This window comes from Salmo salar, chromosome ssa16 (assembly GCF_905237065.1).
Source record: "Salmo salar chromosome ssa16, Ssal_v3.1, whole genome shotgun sequence".
Classification (NCBI taxonomy): Eukaryota; Metazoa; Chordata; class Actinopteri; order Salmoniformes; family Salmonidae; genus Salmo; species Salmo salar.
This window is the reverse complement of record NC_059457.1, coordinates 38104391-38129998: the sequence shown is the minus strand read 5'-3', so window position 1 is coordinate 38129998 and position 25608 is coordinate 38104391. Positions and strand designations below refer to the sequence as shown.

General features: G+C 42.4%; 1 protein-coding gene across 4 annotated transcripts in view; it reads left to right on the top strand.

Annotated features, from left to right (window-relative positions):
• LOC106573610 (potassium/sodium hyperpolarization-activated cyclic nucleotide-gated channel 2) overlaps positions 1-25608 on the top strand; it is a 136039-nt gene that overhangs the window by 51652 nt on the left and 58779 nt on the right. For all 4 annotated transcript variants that reach the window (XM_014148809.2, XM_014148807.2, XM_014148808.2 and 1 more), the window contains one exon: positions 18719-18880. In XM_014148809.2, coding sequence (XP_014004284.1) covers positions 18719-18880 — 162 coding nt within the window. The remainder of the gene's footprint in view (positions 1-18718; positions 18881-25608) is intronic.

The following is a 25608-nucleotide window of genomic DNA, read 5'->3' as shown; positions in this document are numbered from 1 at the left end:
AATAGCAGCACAACAATGCTTAGAATCAAGGGCAATGGTGACATCATTGAGGACCTTTAAGGTTGCAGTGACACATCCATAACCTGAGCAGAAACCAGATTGCATACCAGAGAGAATACTATAGACATCAAGAAAGCCAGTCTGTTGATTATTGACAAGTTTTTCCAACACTTTTGATAAACAGGGCAAAATAGAAATAGGCCTATAACAGTTAGGATCAACTTGGTCTCCCCCTTTAAATAAAGGTCGAACCGTGGCTGCCTTCCAAGCAATGGGAACCTCCCCAGAGAGGAGAGACAAGTTGAAAAGGTCAGAGATAGGCTTGGCAATGATAGGGGCAGCAACCTTAAAGAAGAAAGGGTCTAAACCATCTGACCTAGATGTTTTTTTGGGGTCGTTTAACCTCTTGGGGCTAGGTGGGACGCTAGCGTGCCACCCGTGGTGCACTCCATCAACAGCAGGTGCATTTCAAGAGCGGCAAATTTGAATCCAAATAAATGTCAAAATTCAAATTTTTCAAAAATACAACTATGTTACACCATTTGAAAGATAAACATCTCCTTAATCTAACCACGTTTTACGATTTCAAAAAGGTTTTACGGCGAAATCATAAATTTAGAGTATGTTAGGACAGTACATTTACAAGAGTTGTGTGTAATGTTTTGTCAAGTCAAAGACAGGGTCACCAAAACCATAAAACCAGCTAAAATGATGCACTAACCTTTTACAATCTCCATCAGATGACACTCCTAGGACATTATGTTAGACAATGCATGCATTTTTAGTTCTATCAAGTTCATATTTATATCCAAAAACAGCGTTTTACTATGGCATTGATGTTGAGGAAATCGTTTCCCTCCAATAACCGGCAGTCAAGTCAGCGTCAGAAATTAAATAATTAAAATTAGAAAACATTGGTAAAATATTATATTGTCATTTAAAGAATTATAGATTTACATCTCTTGAACGCAATCAACTTGCCAGATTTAAAAATAACCTTACTGGGAAATCACACTTTGCAATAATCTGAGCACTGCGCCCAGAAAAATACGCGTTGCGATACAGACTAGACGTCATGTTGGGGAGATCTAAAATCGAAAATACTATGTAAATAATCCATTACCTTTGATTCTCTTCATCAGATGTCACTTCCAGGTATCACAGGTCCATAACGAATGTAGTTTTGTTCAAAAAAGCTCATCATTTATGTCCAAAAATCTCCGTCTCGTTAGCACATGATGTAAGCCAGCCGGACTTCTCGTCATGAACGAGGGGAAAAAATATATTTCCGTTCGTTCAAACATGTCAAACGTTGTATAGCATAAATCATTAGGGCCTTTTTTAACCAGAACATGAATAATATTCAAGGTGGATGAATGCATACTCTTTTATAACGTATTGGAACGAGGGTACCCAAGATGAACTCGCGCGCAAGGTGTCTAATGGGCCATCATCGTTCCATGGCTCTTGTTCGGTCAGATCTCCCTCCAGAAGACTCAAAACACTTTGTAAAGGCTGGTGACATCTAGTGGAAGCAATAGGAAGTGCCAAAATATTCCTAAACCCCTGTGTTTTTCAATGGGATAGGTTTAAAGTCAATACAACACATCAGGTATCCACTTCCTGTCAGAAAATGTCTCAGGGTTTTGCCTGCCAAATGAGTTCTGTTATACTCACAGACACCATTCAAACAGTTTTGGAAACTTTAGAGTGTTTTCTATCCATATATGATAAGTATATGCATATTCTAGTTACTGGGTAGGATTAGTAACCAGATTAAATCGGGTAAATTTTTTTTATCCAGACGTGCAAATGCTGCCCCCTAGACCCAACAGGTTAAGGAGCTCCTTTAGCACCTTGGACTCAGTGACCGTCTGCAGGGAGAAACTTTTCAGCGGGGCAGTGGAAAAAGAGGGAGGAGCATTCGGGATGCTTCTTGTCAGTAACAACCACATTGTTGACTTTAAGGGACATGGGCAGCTGTGAAGATGAGGGTTTATTCTCCAGGTCTTTAACCGTTTTCCCGAAAGATCACGGTCGAACCAGTGGCTGAACCTGTCTTTAACCTCTCTAGGCTAGGCGGGACGAATTCGTCCCACCTACGTAACAGCCACTGCTATCCTGTGGCGCGATTTTCAAAACCTTAAAAATCCTATTACTTCAATTTCTCAAACATATGACTATTTTACAGCCATTTAAAGACAAGACTCTCGTTAATCTAACCACACTGTCCGATTTCAAAAAGGCTTTACAACGAAAGCAAAACATTAGATTATGTCAGCAGAGTACCAAGCCAGAAATAATCAGACACCCATTTTTCAAGCCAGCATATAATGTCACCAAAACCCAGAAGACAGCTAAATGCAGCACTCACCTTTGATGATCTTCATCAGATGACAACCCTAGGACATTATGTTATACAATACATGCATGTTTTGTTCAATCAAGTTCATATTTATATCAAAAACCAGCTTTTACATTAGCATGTGACGTTCAGAACTAGCATACCCCCCGCAAACATCCGGGGAATTCGCTAACATTTTACTAAATTACTCACGATAAACGTTCACAAAAAGCATAACAATTATTTTAAGAATTATAGATACAGACCTCCTCTATGCACTCGATATGTCCGATTTTAAAATAGCTTTTTGGTGAAAGCACATTTTGCAATATTCTAAGTACATAGCCCAGGCATCACGGGCTCGCTATTTAGACATCCGGCAAGTTTAGCACTCACCATAATCATATTTACTATTATAAAAGTTTGATTACCTTTTGTTGTCTTCGTCAGAATACACACCCAGGACTGCTACTTCAATAACAAATGTTGGTTTGGTCCAAAATAATCCATCGTTATATCCGAATAGCGGCGTTTTGTTCGTATGCGTTCCAGACACTATCCGAAATAGTAAAGAAGTGTCGCGCGCATGGCGCAATTCGTGACAATAAAATTCTAAGTATTCCATTACCGTACTTCGAAGCATGTCAACCGCTGTTTAAAATCAATTTTTACGACATTTTTCTCGTAGAAAAGCGATAATATTCCGACAGGGAATCTCCTTTTCGGCAAACAGAGGAAAAAATCCCAAAGGCGGGGGCGGTCGGGGTCACGCGCATAAGCCAGTGTCCCTTGATCGGCCACTTGAGAAAGGCGATAATGTGTTTCAGCCTGGGGCTGGAATGACGACATTCTGTTTTTTCCCGGGCTCTGAGCGCCTATGGACGACGTGGGAAGTGTCACGTTAGAGCAGAGATCCTTAGTAAATGATAGAGATGGAAAACAAGTTCAAGAAATGGTCAGACAGGCCACTTCCTGTAAAGGAATCTCTCAGGTTTTGACCTGCCATTTGAGTTCTGTTATACTCACAGACACCATTCAAACAGTTTTAGAAAATTTAGGGTGTTTTCTATCCATATGTAATAAGTATATGCATATTCTAGTTACTGGGTAGGAGTGGTAACCAGATTAAATCGGGTATGTTTTTTATCCAGCCGTGTCAATACTGCCCCCTAGCCCTAACAGGTTAATTCTCATTTTCTTTATGGTGGCGTGTTTGTTAACAATACCACTGAAAATGTAAAAAAAGAAGGTCCAAGCGTCTTCGACAGAGGGGATCAAGCTGATTCTATAGCAATTTACAGAAGTCAGGTCATGAAGGAAGGTTTGCTCATTAAAGTTGTTTACCAAGCGTCTATGACAAATCAAGACAGGTTGTTTCACTGAGCAGCCATTACGAACACAGGATGTAAAACAGTGATCATTACGGTCATTACAGAAAACATCAGACTGATACCTATCAGGATTATTTGTGAGGATAACATCAAGGAGAGTAGCCTTTTCTGGGTGTTTGTAGTCATACCATGTGGGATTGGTAATAATCTGAAAAAGATTCAGGGAGTCCCATTGCTTTAGGACTTGGTCAGGTGGTTTAAGCATGTCCCAGTTTAGGTCACCTAGCAGGACAAATCAATTGAGAGCTATTTGAAAGTTTAATGCTTAAAACCAGCAAATCAAATTGTTTGGGGACAGACTTGGTGGAGACAACCAAGCACTGAAGGTGATCCTTGGTAAAGATTGCCACTCCCCCACCTTTGGAAGGTCTGTCTTGCTGAAAAAAGTTATAACCAGAAAGGTTAACATCAGTATTCAAAACACTCTTCCTTAACCACGTCTCAGTAATGACCAACATATCTGGATTGGAGCTGTGAAACCACACTTTCAATTGATCCATTTTAGGTAATAAGCTTCTAGTGTTAACATGCCGATAACCCAGGCTTTTACAAGAGCAGAAATCAGTGAAGCAAATATCAGAGCACAAGTCAGAATTGGGTCTAGCAACAGTAGATGGGTCAGGGTGTACATGCACAATGTGAGAGAAAAATTATGTATTTACTTTTTCATTTGATATTAATGGTTAACAATGAATATTTAACTAATAGTAAGACATTTCTGTCCTACTAATGCTGTGTTTTTATGGTCTCCACTCTAGTTCCCTGCAGCTAATCTGGGCTGACAAATGAGTTAAAGACTGCATAGACAAGATGTGGTGGGTGTAACCGAGATAGAGATAGCCTGGAAGAGTTTTTAACAATCCCTCATTATCTCAAAATTATCCTTGCACATAAACTCTCTCTTTTCCTCCCTCTCTCTGTCACTATCATTGCCTCACTCTCCTCTACCCTGTACATGAAGCCAGAATGGGTTATTGGTAACAATGTTTTGGGAAACTAAGCCCGGGGGGTTAAGACAACAACACCCATGCAGATATTGACAGGATGAACCCAGAGTGGCTTATAATGCCCCAATCTGCATGGGAGGGGTAGAACCAGCCATGACTAAGCATTCTTAGTGTCAGCTATTACATTTACATTTACGTCATTTGGCAGACGCTCTTATCCAGAGTGACTTACAAATTGGTGCATTCACCTTGTGATATCCAGTGGAACAACCACTTTACAATAGTACATCTATATCTCTTTTTTTGGGGGGGGGTTAGAAGGATTACTTTATCCTATCCCAGGTATTCCTTAAAGAGGTGGGGTTTCAGGTGTCTCCGGAATGTGGTGATTGACTCCGCTGTCCTGGCGTCGTGAGGTAGCTTGTTCCACCATTGGGGTGCCAGGGCAGCAAACAATTTTGACTGGGCTGAGCGGGAACTGTGCTTCCGCAGAGGTAGGGAGGCGAGCAGGACAGAGGTGGATGAACGCAGTGCCCTTCTTTGGGTGTAGGGACTGATCAGAGCCTGAAGGTACAGAGGTGCCGTTCCCCTCACAGCTCCGTAGGCAAGCACCATGGTCTTGTAGCAGATGCGAGCTTCAACTGGAAGCCAGTGGAGTGTGCGGAGGAGCGGGGTGACGTGAGAGAACTTGGGAAGGTTGAACACCAGACAGGCTGCGGCGTTCTGGTTGAGTTGTAGGGGTTTAATGGCACAGACAGGGAGCCCCGCCAGCAGCGAGTTGCAGTAATCCAGACGGGAGATGACAAGTGCCTGGATTAGGACCTGTGCCGCTTCCTGTGTAAGGCAGGGTCGTACTCTGCGAATGTTGTAGAGCATGAACCTACAGGATCGGGTCACCGCCTTGATGTTAGCGGAGAACGACAGGGTGTTGTCCAGGATCACGCGAAGGCTCTTAGCACTCTGGGAGGAGGACACAATGGAGTTGTCAACCGTGATGGCGAGATCATGGAAAGGGCAGTCCTTCCCCGGGAGGAAGCGCAGCTCCGTCTTGCCGAGGTTCAGCTTGAGGTGGTGATCCGTCATCCACACTGATATGTCTGCCAGACATGCAGAGATGCGATTCGCCACCTGGTTATCAGAAGGGGGAAAGGAGAAGATTAATTGTGTGTCGTCTGCGTAGCAATGATAGGAGAGACCATGTGAGGATATGAGAGACCAAGTGACTTGGTGTATAGTGAGAATAGGAGAGGGCCTAGAACTGAGCCCTGGGGGACACCAGTGGTGAGAGCACGTGGTGCGGAGACGGATTCTCGCCACGCCACCTGGTAGGAGCGACCTGTCAGGTAGGACGCAATCCAAGAGTGAGCCACGCCGGAGATGCCCAACTCGGAGAGGAGGATCAGATGGTTCACAGTATCAAAGGCAGCAGATAGGTCTAGAAGGATGAGAGCAGAGGAGAGAGAGTTAGCTTTAGCAGTGCGGAGAGCCTCTGTGACACAGAGAAGAGCAGTCTCAGTTGAATGACCAGTCTTGAAACCTGTCTGATTTGGATCAAGAAGGTCATTCTGAGAGAGATAGCAAGAGAGCTGGCCAAGGACGGCACGCTCAAGAGTTTTGGAGAGAAAAGAAAGAAGGGATACTGGTCTGTAGTTGTTGACATCGGAGGGATCGAGTGTAGGTTTTTTGAGAAGGGGTGCAACTCTCGCTCTCTTGAAGACGGAAGGGACGTAGCCAGCGGTCAATGATGAGTTGATGAGCGAGGTGAGGTAGGGGAGAAGGTCTCAGGATATGGTCTGGAGAAGAGAGGAGGGGATAGGGTCAAGCGGGCAGGTTGTTGGGCGGCCGGCCATCACAAGTCGCAAGATTTCATCTGGAGAGAGAGGGGAGAAAGAGGTCAAAGCATAGGGTAGAGCAATGTGAGTAGGACCAGCGGTGTCGTTTGACTTAACCTCTTACATCTAGATGTTCCGCTAGCGGAACACCTGCTCCAATATCCAATGATGGGCGTGGCGCGAAATACAAATTCCTCTAAAATCCGAAAACTTCCATTTTTCAAACATATGACTATTTTACAGCATTTTAAAGACAAGACTCTTGTTAATCTAACCACACTGTCCGATTTCAAAAAGGCTTTACAACGAAAGCAAAACATTAGATTATGTCAGCAGAGTACCCAGCCAGAAATAATCAGACACCCATTTTTCAAGCTAGCATATAATGTCACAAAAAACAAAACCACAGCTAAATGCAGCACTAACCTTTGATGATCTTCATCAGATGACAACCCTAGGACATTATGTTATACAATGCATGCATGTTTTGTTCAATCAAGTTCATATTTATATCAAAAACCAGCTTTTTTACATTAGCATGTGACGTTCAGAACTAGCATACCCCCGCAAACATCCGGTGAATTTACTAAATTACTCACGATAAACGTTCACAAAAAACATAACAATTATTTTAAGAATTATAGATACAGAACTCCTCTATGCACTCGATATGTCCGATTTTAAAATAGCTTTTCGGTGAAAGCACATTTTGCAATATTCTCAGTAGATAGCCCAGCCATCACGGCTAGCCATTTAGACACCGACCAAGTTTAGCCCTGATCAAACTCCGATTTACTATTACAAAAGTTTCATTACCTTTGTTGTCTTCATCAGAATGCACTCCCAGGACTGCTACTTCAATAACAAATGTTGGTTTGGTCCAAAATATTCCATCGATATATCCAAATTGCGGCGTTTTGTTCGTGCGTTCCAAGACACTATCCGAAATGGTAAATCAGGGTCGCGAGCATGGCGCAATTCGTGAGAAAAGATTTCTAAATATTTCATTACTGTACTTCGAAGCATGTCAACCGCTGTTTAAAATCCATTTTTATGCCATTTTTCTCGTAAAAAAGCGATAATATTCCGACCGGGAATCTCCGTTTAGCTAAACAGAGGAAAGAAAACAAAGCTTTCGGTCGACGCGGGCACGAGCCTGAGTCTCACAGTACTGTAACCAGCCACTATCCAAACGCGCTACTTTGTTTCAGCCAGAGCCTGCAAAGCCACGATTCAGCATTTTGCCGCCTTCTGAGAGTCCATGTGAGCCGTAGAAAGTGTCACGTAAGAGCAGAGATCCCCTGTAATAGATAGAGATAATCAACAAGGCCAAGAAATGGTCAGACAGGGCACTTCCTGTACAGAATCTTCTCAGGTTTTGGCCTGCCAAATGAATTCTGTTATACTCACAGACACCATTCAAACAGTTTTAGAAACATTGGAGTGTTTTCTATCCAAAGCTAATAATTATATGCATATTCTAGTTTCTGGGCAGGAGTACTAATCAGATTAAATCGGGTACGTTTTTATCCGTCCGTGAAAATACTGCCCCCTAGCCATAACAGGTTAACAAACGAGGATCGGATGTCGTCAACCTTCTTTTCAAAATGGTTGACGAAGTCATCCACAGAGAGGGGGAGGGGGGGAAGGGGGAGGAGGATTCAGGAGGGAGGAGAAGGTGGCAAAGAGCTTCCTAGGGTTAGAGGCAGATGCTTGGAATTTAGAGTGGTAGAAAGTGGCTTTAGCAGCAGAAACAGTGGAAGAAAATGTAGAGAGGAGGGAGTGAAAAGATGCCATGTCCACAGGGAGGCTAGTTTTCCTCCATTTCCGCTCGGCTGCCCGGAGCCCTGTTCTGTGAGCTTGCAATGAGTCGTCAAGCCACGGAGCAGGAGGGGAGGACCGAGCCGGCGGGGAGGATAGGGGACATAGAGTCAAAGGATGCAGAAAGGGAGGAGAGGAGGGTTGAGGAAGCAGAATCAGGAGATTGGTTGTATATAAAGAACTCTGCATTTCTGTATAGGTTAGACTCTTGGCCCAACGCCCAAGAGTGTTGGGTCGACCAGCCTCATTATTGCAATAATTAATCGATATTGAATAAAGATGATTGTTTGATGAAATGACAAAGTCTCTCTCACTTGATTAGAATATTCCACAACATCATTTCCAGATATCATCAACTGTAATTCAATCAAGGCATGGCAGAGGACAGGGAGCGCTCTGCAGTGTTGATTTATGACATTTGAATGTGCATTAGATGGCAACAAGATCATATTGTACAGCAATTTCATTAGGTGTTGATACAAAGCAGCATTTAAGTTCATGTACTTAAAAATGAATTTTCCTACTTTGCCCCAGATGGATTTGACTGCAGGGCACTCCCACATCATATGCAAGAATGTGCCTACCTGATTTAGGGGACACAGTGCACAGTTAGGAGTTGGGGCCAATTTCATGATTAAACTTTTCCTTGGTGTTAAATACAGTAAAATGTATAAATTGATGGTTTGGATTACGGATTTTTTCATATTCTGTTCCAGTTAAAGGGTTGTTCATATTCAATTAGATCTGTACCATACTTTTTTAATGGCTAGCTCAGAATATGAGCTTTCCAAAAGTTGTTTATATATTGGAGTCATCAGGCCAGAATACCTGGTCTGATGACTCCTTGCTGTACCCAGTCCACCTGGCCGTGCTGCTGCTCCAGTTTCAACTGTTCTGCCTGCGGCTATGGAACCCTGACCTGTTCACCAGATGTGCTACCTGTCCCAGACCTGCTGTTTTCAACTCACTAGAGACAGCAGGAGCGGTAAAGATACTCTGAATGATCGGCTATGAAAAGCCAACTGACATTTACTCCTGAGGTGCTGACCTGTTGCACCCATACATTTGATTGATTGATTGATATTATAGAGCTCATTCCTTTCAGGAGCTCAGATATTTTATTTATGAATCCCATCATTGGATGGTTCGGTAGTTGAGTTTCCCAAGGGACTCCATAGGCCAGCATAGCTTACATGACCAAAAGTGTGTGGACACCTCCTGGTTGAACATCTCATTCCAAAGTCATGGGTATTAATATGAAGTTGGTCGCTCCTTTGCTGCTATAAAAGCTTCTACTCTTCTGAGAATGTTTTCCACTAGATGTTGGAACATTGCTAAAGGGACTTGCTTCCATTCAGCCACAAGAGCATTAGTGAGGTCAGGCAGTGATGTTGGGCGATTAGGTCTGGCTCGCAGTCGTTCCAATTCATCCCAAAGGAGTTCAATGGTGTTGAGGTCAGGGCTCTATGCAGACCAGTCAAGTTCTTCCACACCGATCTCGACAAACCATTTCTGTATGGACCTCGCTTTGTGCACAGGGACATTGTCATGCTGAAACAGGAAAGGACCTTCCCCAAACTGTTGCCACAAAGTTGGAAGCACAGAATCGTCATTGTCTGCTGTAGCATTAAGATTTCCCTTCACTGGAACTAAGGGGCCTAGCCTGAACCATGAAAAACAGCCCCAGACCACCACTTCATCCACCAAACTTTACAGTTGGCTCTATGCATTCGGGCAGGCAGCGTTCTCAGATTTGTCAGCAATAGGTGTGGCTGAAATAGCCCAATCCACAAATTTGAGGGGGTGTCAAACTTCCTTTTGTATATATGGTGTATGTTGTAAATATAGAAAAAAAGTAGTTGCCTGGTAATGTGTATGTATCTTTCAAATCTTGGGATGTTCTCAAACCATTATTGTCCTTTATATTGGCAAGGGTATGGATTGCACATATGGACCATTGGGGGGATGCAAAAGGCCTCCCTCAAGGTTGCAAATCATTATTGTGTAATATTTCAGTATGGGCATGCCATTTTGATTCCCAGTTACATAGTTTTTTTAATTGTTTTTTAATGAACCCTAACCCAAATATAAATTGTGTGAGCAATAATAGGACCACAGCTTAGTTTACATTGTTTAAGGGATATACAGTATGGCTGAGGGTTTTGCATATGGTATTTTAATCATATTAATGAAATTGGAGCCAATACCCATATGTTCCAAGACAGACCAAGAGGTATGACCGTTCTAGTCTATCAAAAGCTTTTTCTGCATCAAGAGATACAGCCCAAGGAGCTGTTGTTTCTGATGAAGCATCTAAGATATGTAATAGTCGACAGAGGTTATCCGAGTATAAACACTTTATAACCCGCTTTGGTCTGTGTGGCCTAATTTGGGTAAGTCTCGAGATGACAACATTTTGGAAAACAGTTTATTATCTGTATTTGTCTAAGATAGGGGGCGATAGTGAGAACACTGGGTGGTATCCTTACCTTTTTTTTCATAAAAGTGAAATTAGTGCTCTATTCACATCTCTCCCAAATTAACCTTTGTGAATGGCTATATTAATCATTTTGAGCAATAGTGGACCTAATTGATTCCAACATTTTAAATAGATCTCAGGAGGAATACCGTCCCATCCAGATGATTTGCCTTTATTCATGCTATCCAATCTCCTTTTTAATTCAATGAGAGAGATTTAGGCTCCCACCGAGGTGGCTTCCTCTGTTGCGAGAAGAAGAGTTCGTAATTATTTTAGAAAGGACCTAATCTGGCTTTGTGTGGATTTACAATCACAGGTGTACAGTTCTTTATAGAAGCTTGAGAATCTTTGATTGATGAATTTGGGTTCTGACAGTAATTCCCCTGTTTCAGATTCAATAGATTCAATCAGTTAATTGATCATTACTGCATAGCGTGTTGGCCAGTAAACAACTGGGACAATTACCATGGAAGTAATGGTTGAGTCTAACTTGATGGATGGCAAATTCTGCTCTCTGCCTTGTCAATAAATATGTTCTGTCTTGACTTTGGAAAGAGTAATAGTCACCTGGTCTGAAAAGAGTTTGTTGAGAATGCTCTAACACAGTTAACAACATTTCCATTATTTTTAATAAAACCTTTGGTAGCATCCCATAGTATCCAGGGGTCATCGACTTAATTTTTATTGATCATTATGAATGAATTTAGTCACATTTCAAATTGATCACAGAATGTTTGATTCTGTAATAATGAAATGTTGAAACGCCATCTTATGGCTCCTTTAGGAGTTCATAAATGTGAAGTTGTCAGTAGTAAGCGTAGTGGTCAGACAAGCTCATATGTTGAAGATAGAAATAGAGGTATAGATAATACTATGCAATTGATTCGTGAGAAAGATTCATGGCTGTTTGAGTAAAAAGTGCACTCTTTTGATTCAGGATTATGTGCTCACCAGGCATCAATAAGGTTGTAATCAGAGGGTATATAATGGAGAGCCTTGGTTGTAGTTGGTTTTATTACATTTATTTTGAATGTCCAAAATGGCATCCATGCCTTTCCCAATAACCAGATGGAATTCAGTTAATTCTAACAATATGCTGTACAGAGAATCAAGAAGCATAGGATCATATGAATTTGGAGTATACGCATTAATAAAGGCAATTTTCTTTCCATTATGGATACATTTAAGGAAATTGATTCTGCCATCTTTGTCTTCGCCTCTACCCAAGAAAGTTTATTACGTATCATTATGATTACAGCTTTAGATTTGTTTGGGGCTGATGAAAAAGCAGCAGTTTGTACAAATGGCTTTTTTTTTGGAGCTGGTGTGTTTCTTGGAGCATTGATATATAAACATTGTTTTTTCTTCAAACTGGAAACCACATATCCTGAGGCCGCATTTATTGTAGCTGGGGATTTTAACAAAGCAAATTTGAGGAAAACGCTACCGAAGTTCTATCAACACATTGACTGTAGTGCCCGTGCTGGAAAAACACTCAACCACTAATATTCTGTCTCCCGGGATGCCGACAATGCCCTCCCCTGCCCTTCCTTCAGCAAATCAGATCACAGTTCCATTTTGCTCCTCCCTTCCTATAGGCAGAAACTCAAACAGGAAGTACCCGTGCTAAGGTCTATTCAATGCTTCAAGATTGTTTTGATCATACGGACTGGGATATGTTCCAGGTAGCCTCGGATAATAACATTGATGTATACACAAACATGGTGACTGAGTTCATCAGGAAGTGTATAGGGGATGTTGTTCCCACTGTGACTATTAAAACCTACCCAAATCAGAAACCATGGATAGATGGCCGCATTTGTGCTAAACTGAAAGCGCAAACCACCGCATTTAACCATGACAAGGTGACTGGGAATATGGTCAAATACAAAGTGTGTAGTTATTCCCTCCATAAGGCAATCAAACAGGCAAAACGTCAGTACAGAGTCGCAATTCAACGGCTCAGACACGAGACGTATGTGGCAGGGTCTACAGACAATCACGGATTACAAAGGGAAAACCAGTCAGGTAGCAGAAACCGATTTCTTGCTCCCAGACAAACTTAACACCATCTTCACTGCTTTGAGGATAGCACAGTGCCATCAATGTGGCCCTCTCCCAAGGACTGTGGGCTCTCCTTCAATGTGTTCGACGTGAGTAAGACATTTAAGTGTGTTATCCCTCGCATGGCTGCCGTCCCATATGGCATCCCTAGCTGCATCCTCAGAGCATGCGCAGACCAGCTGGCTGGAGAATTTACAGACATATTCAATCTCTCCTTATTCCAGTCTGCTGGGATAAGGAAGCACTGAACTAACTTACTATCGCCCTGTAGCACTCACTTCTGTCATCATGAAGTGCTTTGAGAGGCTAGTTAAGGATCAAATCACCTCTACCTTACCTTACCTGACACCCTAGACCCACTTCAATTTGCTTATCGCCCCAATAGATCCACAGACGATGAAACCACTATTGCACTGCACACTGCCCTACCCCATCTGGACAAGAGGAATACCAATGTAAGAATGCTGTTAATTGACTATAGCTCAGCCTTCAACACCATAGTACCCTCCAAGCTCATCATCGAGCTCGGGGCCCTGGGTCTGAACCCCGCCCTGTGCAACTGGGTCCTGGACTTTCTGATGGGCCACCCCCAAGTGGTGAAGGAAAAAACATCTCCCCTTCACTGATCCTCAACACTGGGGCCCCACAAGTGTGCGTACTCAGCCCCCTCCTGTACTCCCTGTTCACCCATGACTGTGTGGCCACACACATCTCCAACTCAATTATCAAGTTTGCAGACGACACAACCATAGTAGGCCTGATTACCAACAATGAAGAGACAGCCTACAGGGAGGAGGTGAGGGACCTGGCGGAGTGGTGCCAGGAAAATAACCTCTCCCTCAACGTCAACAAAATGAAGGAGATGATCGTGGACTTCAGGAAACAGCAGATGGAGCACGTGTCTATCCACATTGGAAAGGTGGAAAGGTTTCATTTCCTCAGTGTACACATCACTGACCATCTGAAATGGTCCACCCACACAGACAGTGTAGTGAAGAAGGCACAACAGCGCCTCTTCAACCTCAGGAGGCTGAAGAAATTTGGCTTGGCCCCTAAGACCCTTTTACAGATGCACAATTGAAAGCATCCTGTATGGCTGTATCACCGCCTGGTACGGCAACTGCACCGCCTGCAACCGCAGGGCTCTCCAGAGGGTGGTGCGCTCTGCCCAATGCATTACCGGGGGCACACTGCCTGCCCTCTAGGACACCCACAGCACCCGATGTCACAGGAAGGCCAAAAAAGATCATCAAGCCACGGCCTGTTCACCCCACTATCATCCAGAAGGCGAGGTCAGTACAGGTGCACCAAAGCTGGGACCGAGACACTGAAAAACAGCTTCTATCTCAAGGCTATCATACTGTTAAATAGCCATCACTAGCCGGCTACCAACCGGTTACTCAACCCTGCACCTTAGAAGTTGCTGCCATATATACATAGACATGGAATCACTGGTCACTCTCCTGATTATGTTGTGTGTGGTACCATGTCATGTTTCAGAACACCTCAGGATGAATGTTTCAGTACACCTTAAATCTGTTCCAATACCCTCACAACCATGTGTTTCAATACTCCAGCAAAGTTAAGGTGCTGTCTCCTTTAACCTCTTACATCTAGACGTTCCGCTAGCGGAACACCTGCTCCAATATCCAATGATGGGCGTGGCGCGAAATACAAACTCCTCTAAAATCCGAAAACTTCCATTTTTCAAACATATGACTATTTTACAGCATTTTAAAGACAAGACTCTCGTTAATCTAACTACACTGTCCGATTTCAAAAAGGCTTTACAGCGAAAGCAAAACATTAGATTATGTCAGCAGAGTACCCAGCCAGAAATAATCAGACACCCATTTTTCAAGCTAGCATATAATGTCACAAAAAACAAAACCACAGCTAAATGCAGCACTAACCTTTGATGATCTTCATCAGATGACAACCCTAGGACATTATGTTATACAATACATGCATGTTTTGTTCAATCAAGTTCATATTTATATCAAAAAACAGCTTTTTTAAGTTAGCATGTGACGTTGAGAACTAGCATACCCCCCGCAAACATCCGGTGAATTTACTAAATTACTCACGATAAACGTTCACAAAAAACATAACAATTATTTTAAGAATTATAGATACAGAACTCCTCTATGCACTCGATATGTCCGATTTTAAAATAGCTTTTCGGTGAAAGCACATTTTGCAATATTCTCAGTAGATAGCCCAGCCATCACGGCTAGCCATTTAGACACCGACCAAGTTTAGCCCTGACCAAACTCCGATTTACTATTAGAAAAGTTTGATTACCTTTGGTGTTCTTCGTCAGAATGCACTCCCAGGACTGCTACTTCAATAACAAATGTTGGTTTGGTCCAAAATAATCCATCGTTATATCCAAATAGCGGCGTTTTGTTTGTGCGTTCAAGACACTATCCGAAGTGTAAATAAGGGTCACGAGCATGGCGCATTTCGTGACAAAAGATTTCTAAATATTCCATTACCGTACTTCGAAGCATGTCAACCGCTGTTTAAAATCAATTTTTATGCCATTTTTCTCGTAAAAAAGCGATAATATTCCGACCGGGAATCTGCGTTTAGGTAAACAGACGAAAGAAAACAAAGCATTCTGTCGACGCAGGCACGCGCCTGAGTCTCACAGTACTGTAACCAGCCACTACCCAAACGTGCTACTTTTTTTCAACCAGAGCCTGCAAAGCCACAATTCAGCTTTTTGCCGCCTTCTGAGAGCCCATGGGAGCCGTAGGAAGTGTCACGTAACAGCAGAGATCCTCTGTAATGGATAGAGATAATCAAGAAGGGCAAGAAATTGTCAGACAGGGCACTTCCTGCATGGAATCTTCTCAGGTTTTGGCCTGCCAAATGAGTTCTGTTATACTCACAGACACCATTCAAACAGTTTTAGAAACTTTGGAGTGTTTTCTATCCAAAGCGAATAATTATATGCATATTCTAGTTTCTGGGCAGGAGTAATAATCAGATTAAATCGGGTACGTTTTTTTATCCGGCTGTGAAAATACTGCCCCCTAGCCATAACAGGTTAACCTCTATGGGCTAGGTGGGACGCAAGCGTCCCACCCGTGGTGCACTCCATCAACAGCAGGTGCATTTCAAGAGCGGCAAATTTGAATCCAAATAAATGTCAAAATTCTAATTTTTCAAACATACAACTATTTTACACCCTTTGAAAGATAAACATCTCCTTAATCTAACCACGTTTTCCGATTTCAAAAAGGTTTTACGGCAAAAGCATACATTTAGAGTATGTTAGGACAGTACATTTACAAGAGTTGTGTGTAATGTTGTGCCAATTCAAAGACAGGCGTCACCAAAACCATAAAATCAGCTAAAATTATGCACTAACCTTTTACAATCTCCAACAGATGACACTCCTAGGACATTATGTTAGACAATGCATGGATTTTTAGTTCTATCAAGTTCATATTTATATCCAAAAACAGCGTTTTACTGTGGCGTTGAGGTTCAGGAAATCGTTTCCCTCCAATAACCGGCATTCAAGTCAGCACCACAAATTAAATAATTAAAATTAGAAAACATTGGTCAAATATTATATTGTCATTTAAAGAATTATAGATTTACATCTCTTGAACGCAATCAACTTGCCAGATTTAAAAATAACCTTACTGGGAAATCACACTTTGCAATAATCTGAGCACTGCGCCCAGAAAAATACGCGTTGCGATACAGACTAGCCGCCATGTTGGGGAGATCTAAAATCGAAAATACTATGTAAATAATCCATTACCTTTGATTCTCTTCATTAGATGTCACTTCCAGGTATCACAGGTCCATAACGAATGTAGTTTTGTTCAAAAAAGCTCATAATTTATGTCCAAAAATCTCCGTCTTGTTAGCACATGATCTAAGCCCGCCGGACTTCACTTCATGAACGAGGGGAAAAAATATATTTACGTTCGTTCAAACATGTCAAACGTTGTATAGCATAAATCATTAGGGCCTTTTTAACCAGAACATGAATAAAATTCAAGGCGGACGAATGCTAAATCTTTTAAAACGTATTGGAACGAGGGTACCCAGCATGACCTAGCGCGCCAGGTGTCTAATGGGCCATCATCGTTCCATGGCTCTTGTTCGGTCAGATCTCCCTCCAGAAGACTCAAAACACTTTGTAAAGGCTGGTGACATCTAGTGGAAGCAATAGGAAGTGCCAAAATATTCCTCAGCCCCTGTGTTTTTCAATGGCATAGGTTTAAAGGTAATACAACACATCAGGTATCCACTTCCTGTCAGAATCTGTCTCAGGGTTTTGCCTGCCAAATGAGTTCTGTTATACTCACAGACACCATTCAAACAGTTTTAGAAACTTTAGGGTGTTTTCTATCCATATATAATAAGTATATGCATATTCTAGTTACTGGGTAGGATTAGTAACCAGATTAAATCGGGTACATTTTTTTATCCAGCCGTGCAAATACTGCCCCCTAGCCCTAACAGGTTAAGGTATTGGCAGCTCAGTTACCACTAGTTTTAGTGTTTTAGTGTTACAAAACACTACATTTTAACAGTGACAAGCCACTGCATTTATTTAGATGTCTGTGTGCACTGCGGGTAAATTATACACAAGCAGAAACAGCTGTGCAGGCACCTTGAAAAACACCCACATACAGTACCACCCAAACACAGGAAACACAGGGGCCTCGGTAATACAGAGATTTTGTTTTTAACTGTAGGACTTTTGAGACAAAGCTGGAAAGAGGTGATACAAAAGGATGCTTGCTTGGCCTTTTTCACCACAGATATTCCAATACAGTCACTTGGAGAAACAGCAAAAGGATACATTCCAGCCTTCTGTTGTGTATCAAAGCAGGTTCTAATTTTGCATTCAGTTAAGCTTTAAACCCACGGGTTGGCGTGAGTGAGGTCTTGTGAGATGACTGAATCGCCTGGCTCACACTCTGTTGGAGCTCTACATTGTAAACAGCAGCCAGAAGCATCTCTTCTCTCCCCTGTTTTCGTAGAGGGATGTTAATGGCCTAGTTCCTATATAGGGCAACTTCCCCTATCTCAGGTGTGGTAGCCTTTGGGTCTTATGGTTTTGGGGGGCTTAATTGGTTCTCCTGCAGGGCTTTTCTGGAACACACACACATGCATGCACACTTGCACGATAGGGAGACAGGCCCTTTGACCACAGCCAAAGGGCCACAGCTGAGAAGTGTTTACAAGGCTGTGACCACAACACCAGTGCATCACTCAGGGCTGGGTGTTCTGTGTTCTAAACAAACACTCACCATAATAGGACAAGGCTTGGTCTTGGAGAAGGAAGGAAGGAAGGAGGGAGGCAGGGAGAGGAGGAGGGATGGTTGGAGGAAGGGAAGGAAGGAAGGGAGAATGAGGGAGGATAGCTGTCTTATGTCTGATTGATTGAGATTTTTGACATTCCACACTTACTGTATCTCTCTTGATCATGTTCATCTCAACAGAGCTATTAGTGCCTGATGAGTGCAGGAAATTAGTGTTTCATCACAGAAGTTATTTGGTGTGCTTCATTTCTCAAGGTAACGAATGAAAGTGCAACAGCTGTGTGTTCAGGAAAGGAACTGTGCATAATCAGTATCGGTAAATGTACTTACTGAATTACAATAACTAATCCAATCATGAATCCAAATCCTGTCCATATCCTGTTGTAACCAGATAATGCAAATAATGGAATCTGGCTCCATCTTTTTTTTTTAAATCATGTGTTCATTGTCTTTGTTAACATAAGCTAAATCCATGTGAAATGGTGAATGAATGAGGTGTTACACACCACTGACTGTCCTCTTTTTCTGTCCCTCTTGTGACAGATCTTCCATATGACCTATGACCTGGCCAGTGCAGTGATGCGTATCTTCAACCTGATTGGTATGATGTTGCTGCTGTGTCACTGGGATGGCTGTTTGCAGTTCCTGGTTCCCATGCTGCAGGATTTCCCCCAGGACTGCTGGGTCTCCCTTAACAAGATGGTGGTAAGTGATGCTAATGCAACGTTCAAAACAACTGGGAACTCTGAAAAATATGAGGTCAAATCATGATGTCAGTGATCTTCAGGTCAGAAAGTGGCACTCGCGAAAGAGGCCCAAGTTCCCGAGTTGGAATTCAGAGCTGGAATACCGCTCAAATCGATTTTTCCCAGTTGGAGTTCTCAGTTGATTTGAACGCACTGAAGTTGGAAGTCGAGGATTTCCGAGTTCCCCTTTCCCAGTTGTTTTGAACGCGGCATTAATACACACTCTAGAGAAGGAGTGTCCAAAAAAATTCCTGAGGGCCGGCATTCTGTCTTCAACGAGGTCCGGAGGGCTGCACTGAAAATTGGTTACATTTCCTCGTGGTCAAAATTTGCTAAACATAGTCCTATATCAATAGTTTTTTTGAATTTTCGCTCCCTGACTGTCTAGCTTTCATTTCTGTGATTATTGTGAGCTGGACACAGTCAACTGTATGAATTTAAGTCCATTATAATTTCTACACAGTTTCGATTTGGTTTTAGTAATTTAAAAGTATACTGAGTTTTGTTTTCCCTGCGGGCTGTATGTTTGATAACCCTGTTCATCAGAGGGCATAGCGGGATTTCTTATAAGCTTCCGGGTTAAATTCCCACTCCTTGAAAGCGGAAGCTCTAGCCTTTAGGTCAGTGCGGATGTTGCCTGTAATCCATGGCTTCTGGTTTGGGTATGCACATACGGTCACTGTGGGGATGACGTCATCAATGCACTTATTGATGAAGCCAATGACTGTACTCCTCAATGCCATCAGAGGAATCCTGGAACATATCCCAGTCTGTGCTAGCAAAACAGTCCTGGAGCTTAGCATCTGCTTCATCTGACCACTTTTTTTTATCTAGTCACTGGTGCTTCCTGCTTGAATTTTTGCTTGTAAACAGGAATCAGGAGGATAGAATTATGGTCAGAACTGCCAAATGGATGGTGAGGGAGAGCTTTGTATGTGTCTCTGTGTGTGGAGTAATGGTGGTCCAGAGTTTTTTGGTAAAATGGATTTAAGTTTCCCTGCATTAAAGTTCCCGGCTACGAGGAGCGCTGTCTCTGGGTGAGCGTTTTTTTGTTTGCTTATGGCGGAATACAGCTCATTCAATGCTGTCTTAGTGCCAGCCTCAGTCTGTGGTGGTATGTGGACAGCTATGAAAAATACAGGTGAAAACTCTCTAGGTAGATAGTGTGGTCTACAGCTTATCATGAGATACTCTACCTCAGGCGAGCAATAGCTCGAGACTTCCTTAGATATCGTGCACCAGCTGTTATTTACAAAAATACCGCCCCTTGTCTTACCAGACGCCACTGTTCTATCCTGCCGGTACAGCGTATAACCAGCCAGCTGTATATTTAAAGGGTTGTCATTCAGCCACGACTCCATGAAGCATAAGATATTTCACTTTTGAATGTCTCGTTGGTAGTTTAATCTTCCACATAGGTAATACATTTTATTCTCCAAAGATTGCATGTTTGCTAGCAGAATAGAAGGAACTGGGGGTTTATTCAATCGCCTACGAATTCTCAGAAGGCAGCCCGCCCTCTGGTCCCTTTTTCTCCGCCTCCTCTACATGCAACCCACGGGGATCTGGGCCTGTTCCCGAGAAAGCAGTATATCATTCGTGTCGAGCTCATCAGACTTGTTAACCTGTTATGGCTAGGGGGCAGTATTTTCACAGCTGGACATAAAACGTTCCCGATTTAATCGGATTATTACTCCTGCCCAGAAACTAGAATATGCATATAATTATTAGCTCTGGATAGAAAACACTCCAAAGTTTCTAAAACTGTTTGAATGGTGTCTGTGAGTATAACAGAACTCATTTGGCATGCCAAAACCTGAGAAGATTCCATGCAGGAAGTGCCCTGTCTGACAATTTCTTGCCCTTCTTGATTATCTCTATCCATTACAGAGGATCTCTGCTGTTACGTGACACTTCCTACGGCTCCCATGGGCTCTCAGAAGGCGGCAAAAAGCTGAATTGTGGCTTTGCAGGCTCTGGTTGAAAAAAAGTAGCGCGTTTGGGTAGTGGCTGGTTACAGTACTGTGAGACTCAGGCGCGTGCCCGCGTCGACCCCATGCTTTTTTTTCTTTCGTCTGTTTACCTAAACGCAGATTCCCGGTCAGAATATTATCGCTTTTTTATGAGAAAAATGGCATAAAAATTGATTTTAAACAGCGGTTGACATGCTTCGAAGTACGGTAATGGAATATTTAGAAATCTTTTGTCACGAAATGCGCCATGCTCGTGACCCTTATTTACACTTCGGATAGTGTCTTGAACGCACGAACAAAACGCCGCTGTTTGGATATAACTATGGATTATTTTCAACCAAACCAACATTTGTTATTGAAGTAGCAGTCCTGGGAGTGCATTCTGACGAAGAACACCAAAGGTAATCAAACTTTTCTAATAGTAAATCGGAGTTTGGTCAGGGCTAAACTTGGTGGGTGTCTAATTAGCTAGCCGTGATGGCTGGGCTATCTACTCAGAATATTGCAAAATGTGCTTTCACCGAAAAGCTATTTTAAAATCGGACACCGCGATTGCACAAAGGAGTTCTGTATCTATAATTCTTAAAATAATTGTTATGTTTTTTTGTGAACGTTTATCGTGAGTAATTTAGTAAATTCACCGGAGGTTTGCGGGGGGGTATGCTAGTTCTGAACGTCACATGCTCATGTAAAAAGCTGGTTTTTGATATAAATATGAACTTGATTGAACAAAACATGCATGTATTGTATAACATAATGTCCTAGGTGTGTCATCTGATGAAGATCATCAAAGGTTAGTGCTGCATTTAGCTGTGGTTTTGTTTTTTGTGACATTATATGCTAGCTTGAAAAATGGGTGTCTGATTATTTCTGGCTGGGTACTCTGCTGACATAATCTAATGTTTTGCTTTCGCTGTAAAGCCTTTTTGAAATCGGACAGTGTGGTTAGATAAAGGAGAGTCTTGTCTTTAAAATGCTGTGAAATAGTCATATGTTTGAAAAATTGAAGTTTTCGGATTTTAGAGGAATTTGTCATTCGCGCCACGCCTATCATTGGATATTGGAGCAGGTGTTCCGCTAGCGGAACGTCTAGATGTAACAGGTTAGCCTGTCCGATTTCAAAAAGGCTTTACAGCGAAAGCAAAACATTAGATTATGTCAGCAGAGTACCCAGCCAGAAATAATCAGACACCCATTTTTCAAGCTAGCATATAATGTCACAAAAAACAAAACCACAGCTAAATGCAGCACTAACCTTTGATGATCTTCATCAGATGACAACCCTAGGACATTATGTTATACAATGCATGCATGTTTTGTTCAATCAAGTTCATATTTATATCAAAAAACAGCTTTTTTAAGTTAGCATGTGACGTTGAGAACTAGCATACCCCCCGCAAACATCCGGTGAATTTACTAAATTACTCACGATAAACGTTCACAAAAAACATAACAATTATTTTAGGAATTATAGATACAGAACTCATCTATGCACTCGATATGTCCGATTTTAAAATAGCTTTTCGGTGAAAGCACATTTTGCAATATTCTCAGTAGATAGCCCAGCCATCACGGCTAGCCATTTAGACACCGACCAAGTTTAGCCCTGACCAAACTCCGATTTAATATTACAAAAGTTTGATTACCTTTTGTTGTCTTCGTCAGAATGCACTCCCAGGACTGCTACTTCAATAACAAATGTTGGTTTGGTCCAAAATAATCCATCGTTATATCCAAATAGCGGTGTTTTGTTCGTGCGTTCAAGACACTATCCGAAGTGTAAATAAGGGTCACGAGCATGGCGCAATTCGTGACAGAAGATTTCTAAATATTCCATTACCGTACTTCGAAGCATGTCAACCGCTGTTTAAAATCCATTTTTATGCAATTTTTCTCGTAAAAAAGCGATAATATTCCGACCGGGAATCTGCGTTTAGGTAAACAGACGAAAGAAAACAAAGCATTCTGTCGACGCAGGCACGCGCCTGAATCTCACAGTACTGTGAGCAGCCACTACCCGAACGCGCTACTTTGTTTCAACCAAAGCCTGCAAAGCCACGATTCAGCTTTTTGCCGCCTTCTGAGAGCCCATGGGAGCCGTAGGAAGTGTCACCTAACAGCAGAGATCCTCTGTAATGGATAGAGATAATGAAGAAAGGCATGAAGTTGTCAGACAGGCCACTTCCTGCATGGAATCTTCACAGGTTTTGGCCTACCAAATGAGTTCTGTTATACTCACAGACACCATTCAAACAGTTTTAGAAACTTTGGAGTGTTTTCTATCCAAAGCTAATAATTATATGCATATTCTAGTTTCTGGGCAGGAGTAATAATCAGATTAAATCGGGTACGTTTTTTATCCGGCTGTGAAAATCCTGCCCTTATCCATAACAGGTTAAAGGAAGTTATTTCCAGAAGTTATTTTCGGTCATAAGAGACAGTAGCGACAACATTACGTACAAAATGAGTAAAATAATAAGCTACAAACAACGCAAATAAACTAACAAAAAACACAATCGGTTGTGGACACGTAAAACGTCAGCCTTCTTCTCCGGCGCCATTGTGGTTTCTACTGACAATTGAGATGTACAAACTATGGCATAAGGGGACGAAAAAGCGTATGAGGTGTAACAGTGTAGGTTCCGTCCCTCTCTTCGCCCCAACCCGGGCTCGAACCAGGGACCCTTGCACACATCAACAACTGACACCCCACGAAGCATCGTTACCCATCGCGCCACAAAAGCCGCGGCCCTTGCAACGCAAGGGGAAACCCTACTTCAAGTCTCAGAGCGAGTGACGTCACTGATTGAAACGCTATTAGCGCGCACCACCGCTAACTAACTAGCCATTTCACATCGGTTACACTCACCCTCCTTTTCCACAGCAACCAAGGATCCGGGTCAACAGCATCAATGTAACAGTGTAGGTTCCGTCCCTCTCTTTGCCCCAACCTGGGCTTGAACCAGGGACCCTTGCACACATCAACAACTGACACCCACGAAGCATCGTTACCCATCGCGCCACAAAAGCCACCGCCCTTGCAACGCAAGGGGAAACCCTACTTCAAGTCTCAGAGCGAGTGACGTCACTGATTGAAACGCTGTTAGCGCGCACCACCGCTAACTAACTAGCCATTTCACATCGGTTACAGAGGCAATGTCGATTAAGACATTAATGAGTGAGCTAGGATGGAAGTAGTCAATATAACTATTTGTTCAGCACTTTTGAAATGTACAGCGACAGAATTCAGAACATGGACCATTCTTACAGTGTTCTCCCTGTACGCCAAGTCAGAACCATAGGATAATTAAAGGGAGCATAGCTCCTACATAGCTCGTACAATATTCAATGATTACGTTTCTCTAAAACAGGTTTAAGGCAACATGTGCACCATCAAATCAGAACAGTCGGCAAAATTAAGAGGGGAAAATAGACCAAATTATTTGAGTGAAGCACATGGGCTATACATATCTCCCATTTTTGGACTCACCTTGTTGTGCTGTGCTCACTTGAACAGGAAGGTGGTGAGGCGGTCCTTCGTGGGCAAATTTTGTCATGAAACTTTGCCATCAAAGCATGGCATTTATGGCGTTTTCAAGACAACTGGGAACTCTGAAAAAAAACAAGGTCAAATCATGATGACGTCAGCGATCTTCAGGTCGTAGCTCTAGAAAGAGGCCAGAGTTCCCGACTTACAATTCCGAGTTGGATGACCGTACAAAACGTATTTTCCCAGTCGGAGCTCGTTTTTTCCCCGAGTTCCCAGTTGTCTTGAACTCACTGAAGTCAGGTTTCCCAGTTCCGAGTTAACAGTTGTTTAGAGCGTGGCAGAAATCATGCTGAATTGACAGCATGGCCAATGTTGAATCTTTATCATTTTAAGTTTGGAAAAGAGACCCTTAAACCCAAAGTTGGGCCCACACAGCCACTTCACTGAACAGCAGGCTAGCGATTGCTTTGCAATGCTTGCAGTTAGTTTCTAATTCCTTCCAAACCACTCATTGTTGAATTTGTGATTTCCAACTTGTTGTGTAATGTTTATGTCCAATTGCCAATGAGCACCGATACTTTTTATCTATCATTTCTCTTCATTATTTCTCTTCATATGACAAGGATTAAAAGCATTTGCCAGTAGATTTTCGGCTTGATTCATGATGATGACTGCTAGCTTGCAAGGTAATATTTTGAAATTATGATGTTGACAAAGTTACTCCAATCAAAGATACTGTAGATGTAACGTGATTTGACGTCATTTTATCTGTGACCATTGACCTCGAGCTTTCTTGGATTGGCACTTATAATGTAACTCTATGGCATCACCCAATGGGGCTTGAATTTTCTAGCTCTACCCTTAAATTTGGCGATGATGTAGTTTCCCCATTATTAACAGAACACTGAGCCAATCACGGCGCAACTAGAGAACATTACCCAATCACGGCGCAACTAGAGAACATTACTAACCCCTACGCTCCATATTTTCTGCTGGCTGCCCCAGCACCACAGAAAGTACTGAGCTACCTGCATTTTGGAGCTGCCATACTTAAGAAACCAAAAAAGAGACCATGTTTGTATGCGGCTTTATAAACTCACTTATTATATTTATATATTTTTATGTTGTTTGCAAACTGATATGTGACACGTATTAATGCCAAAATAACATGCAAAACAGGAGGAGGGAGGTTGGTCGGGGAGAATGGGTGGGCGTATATAGCGA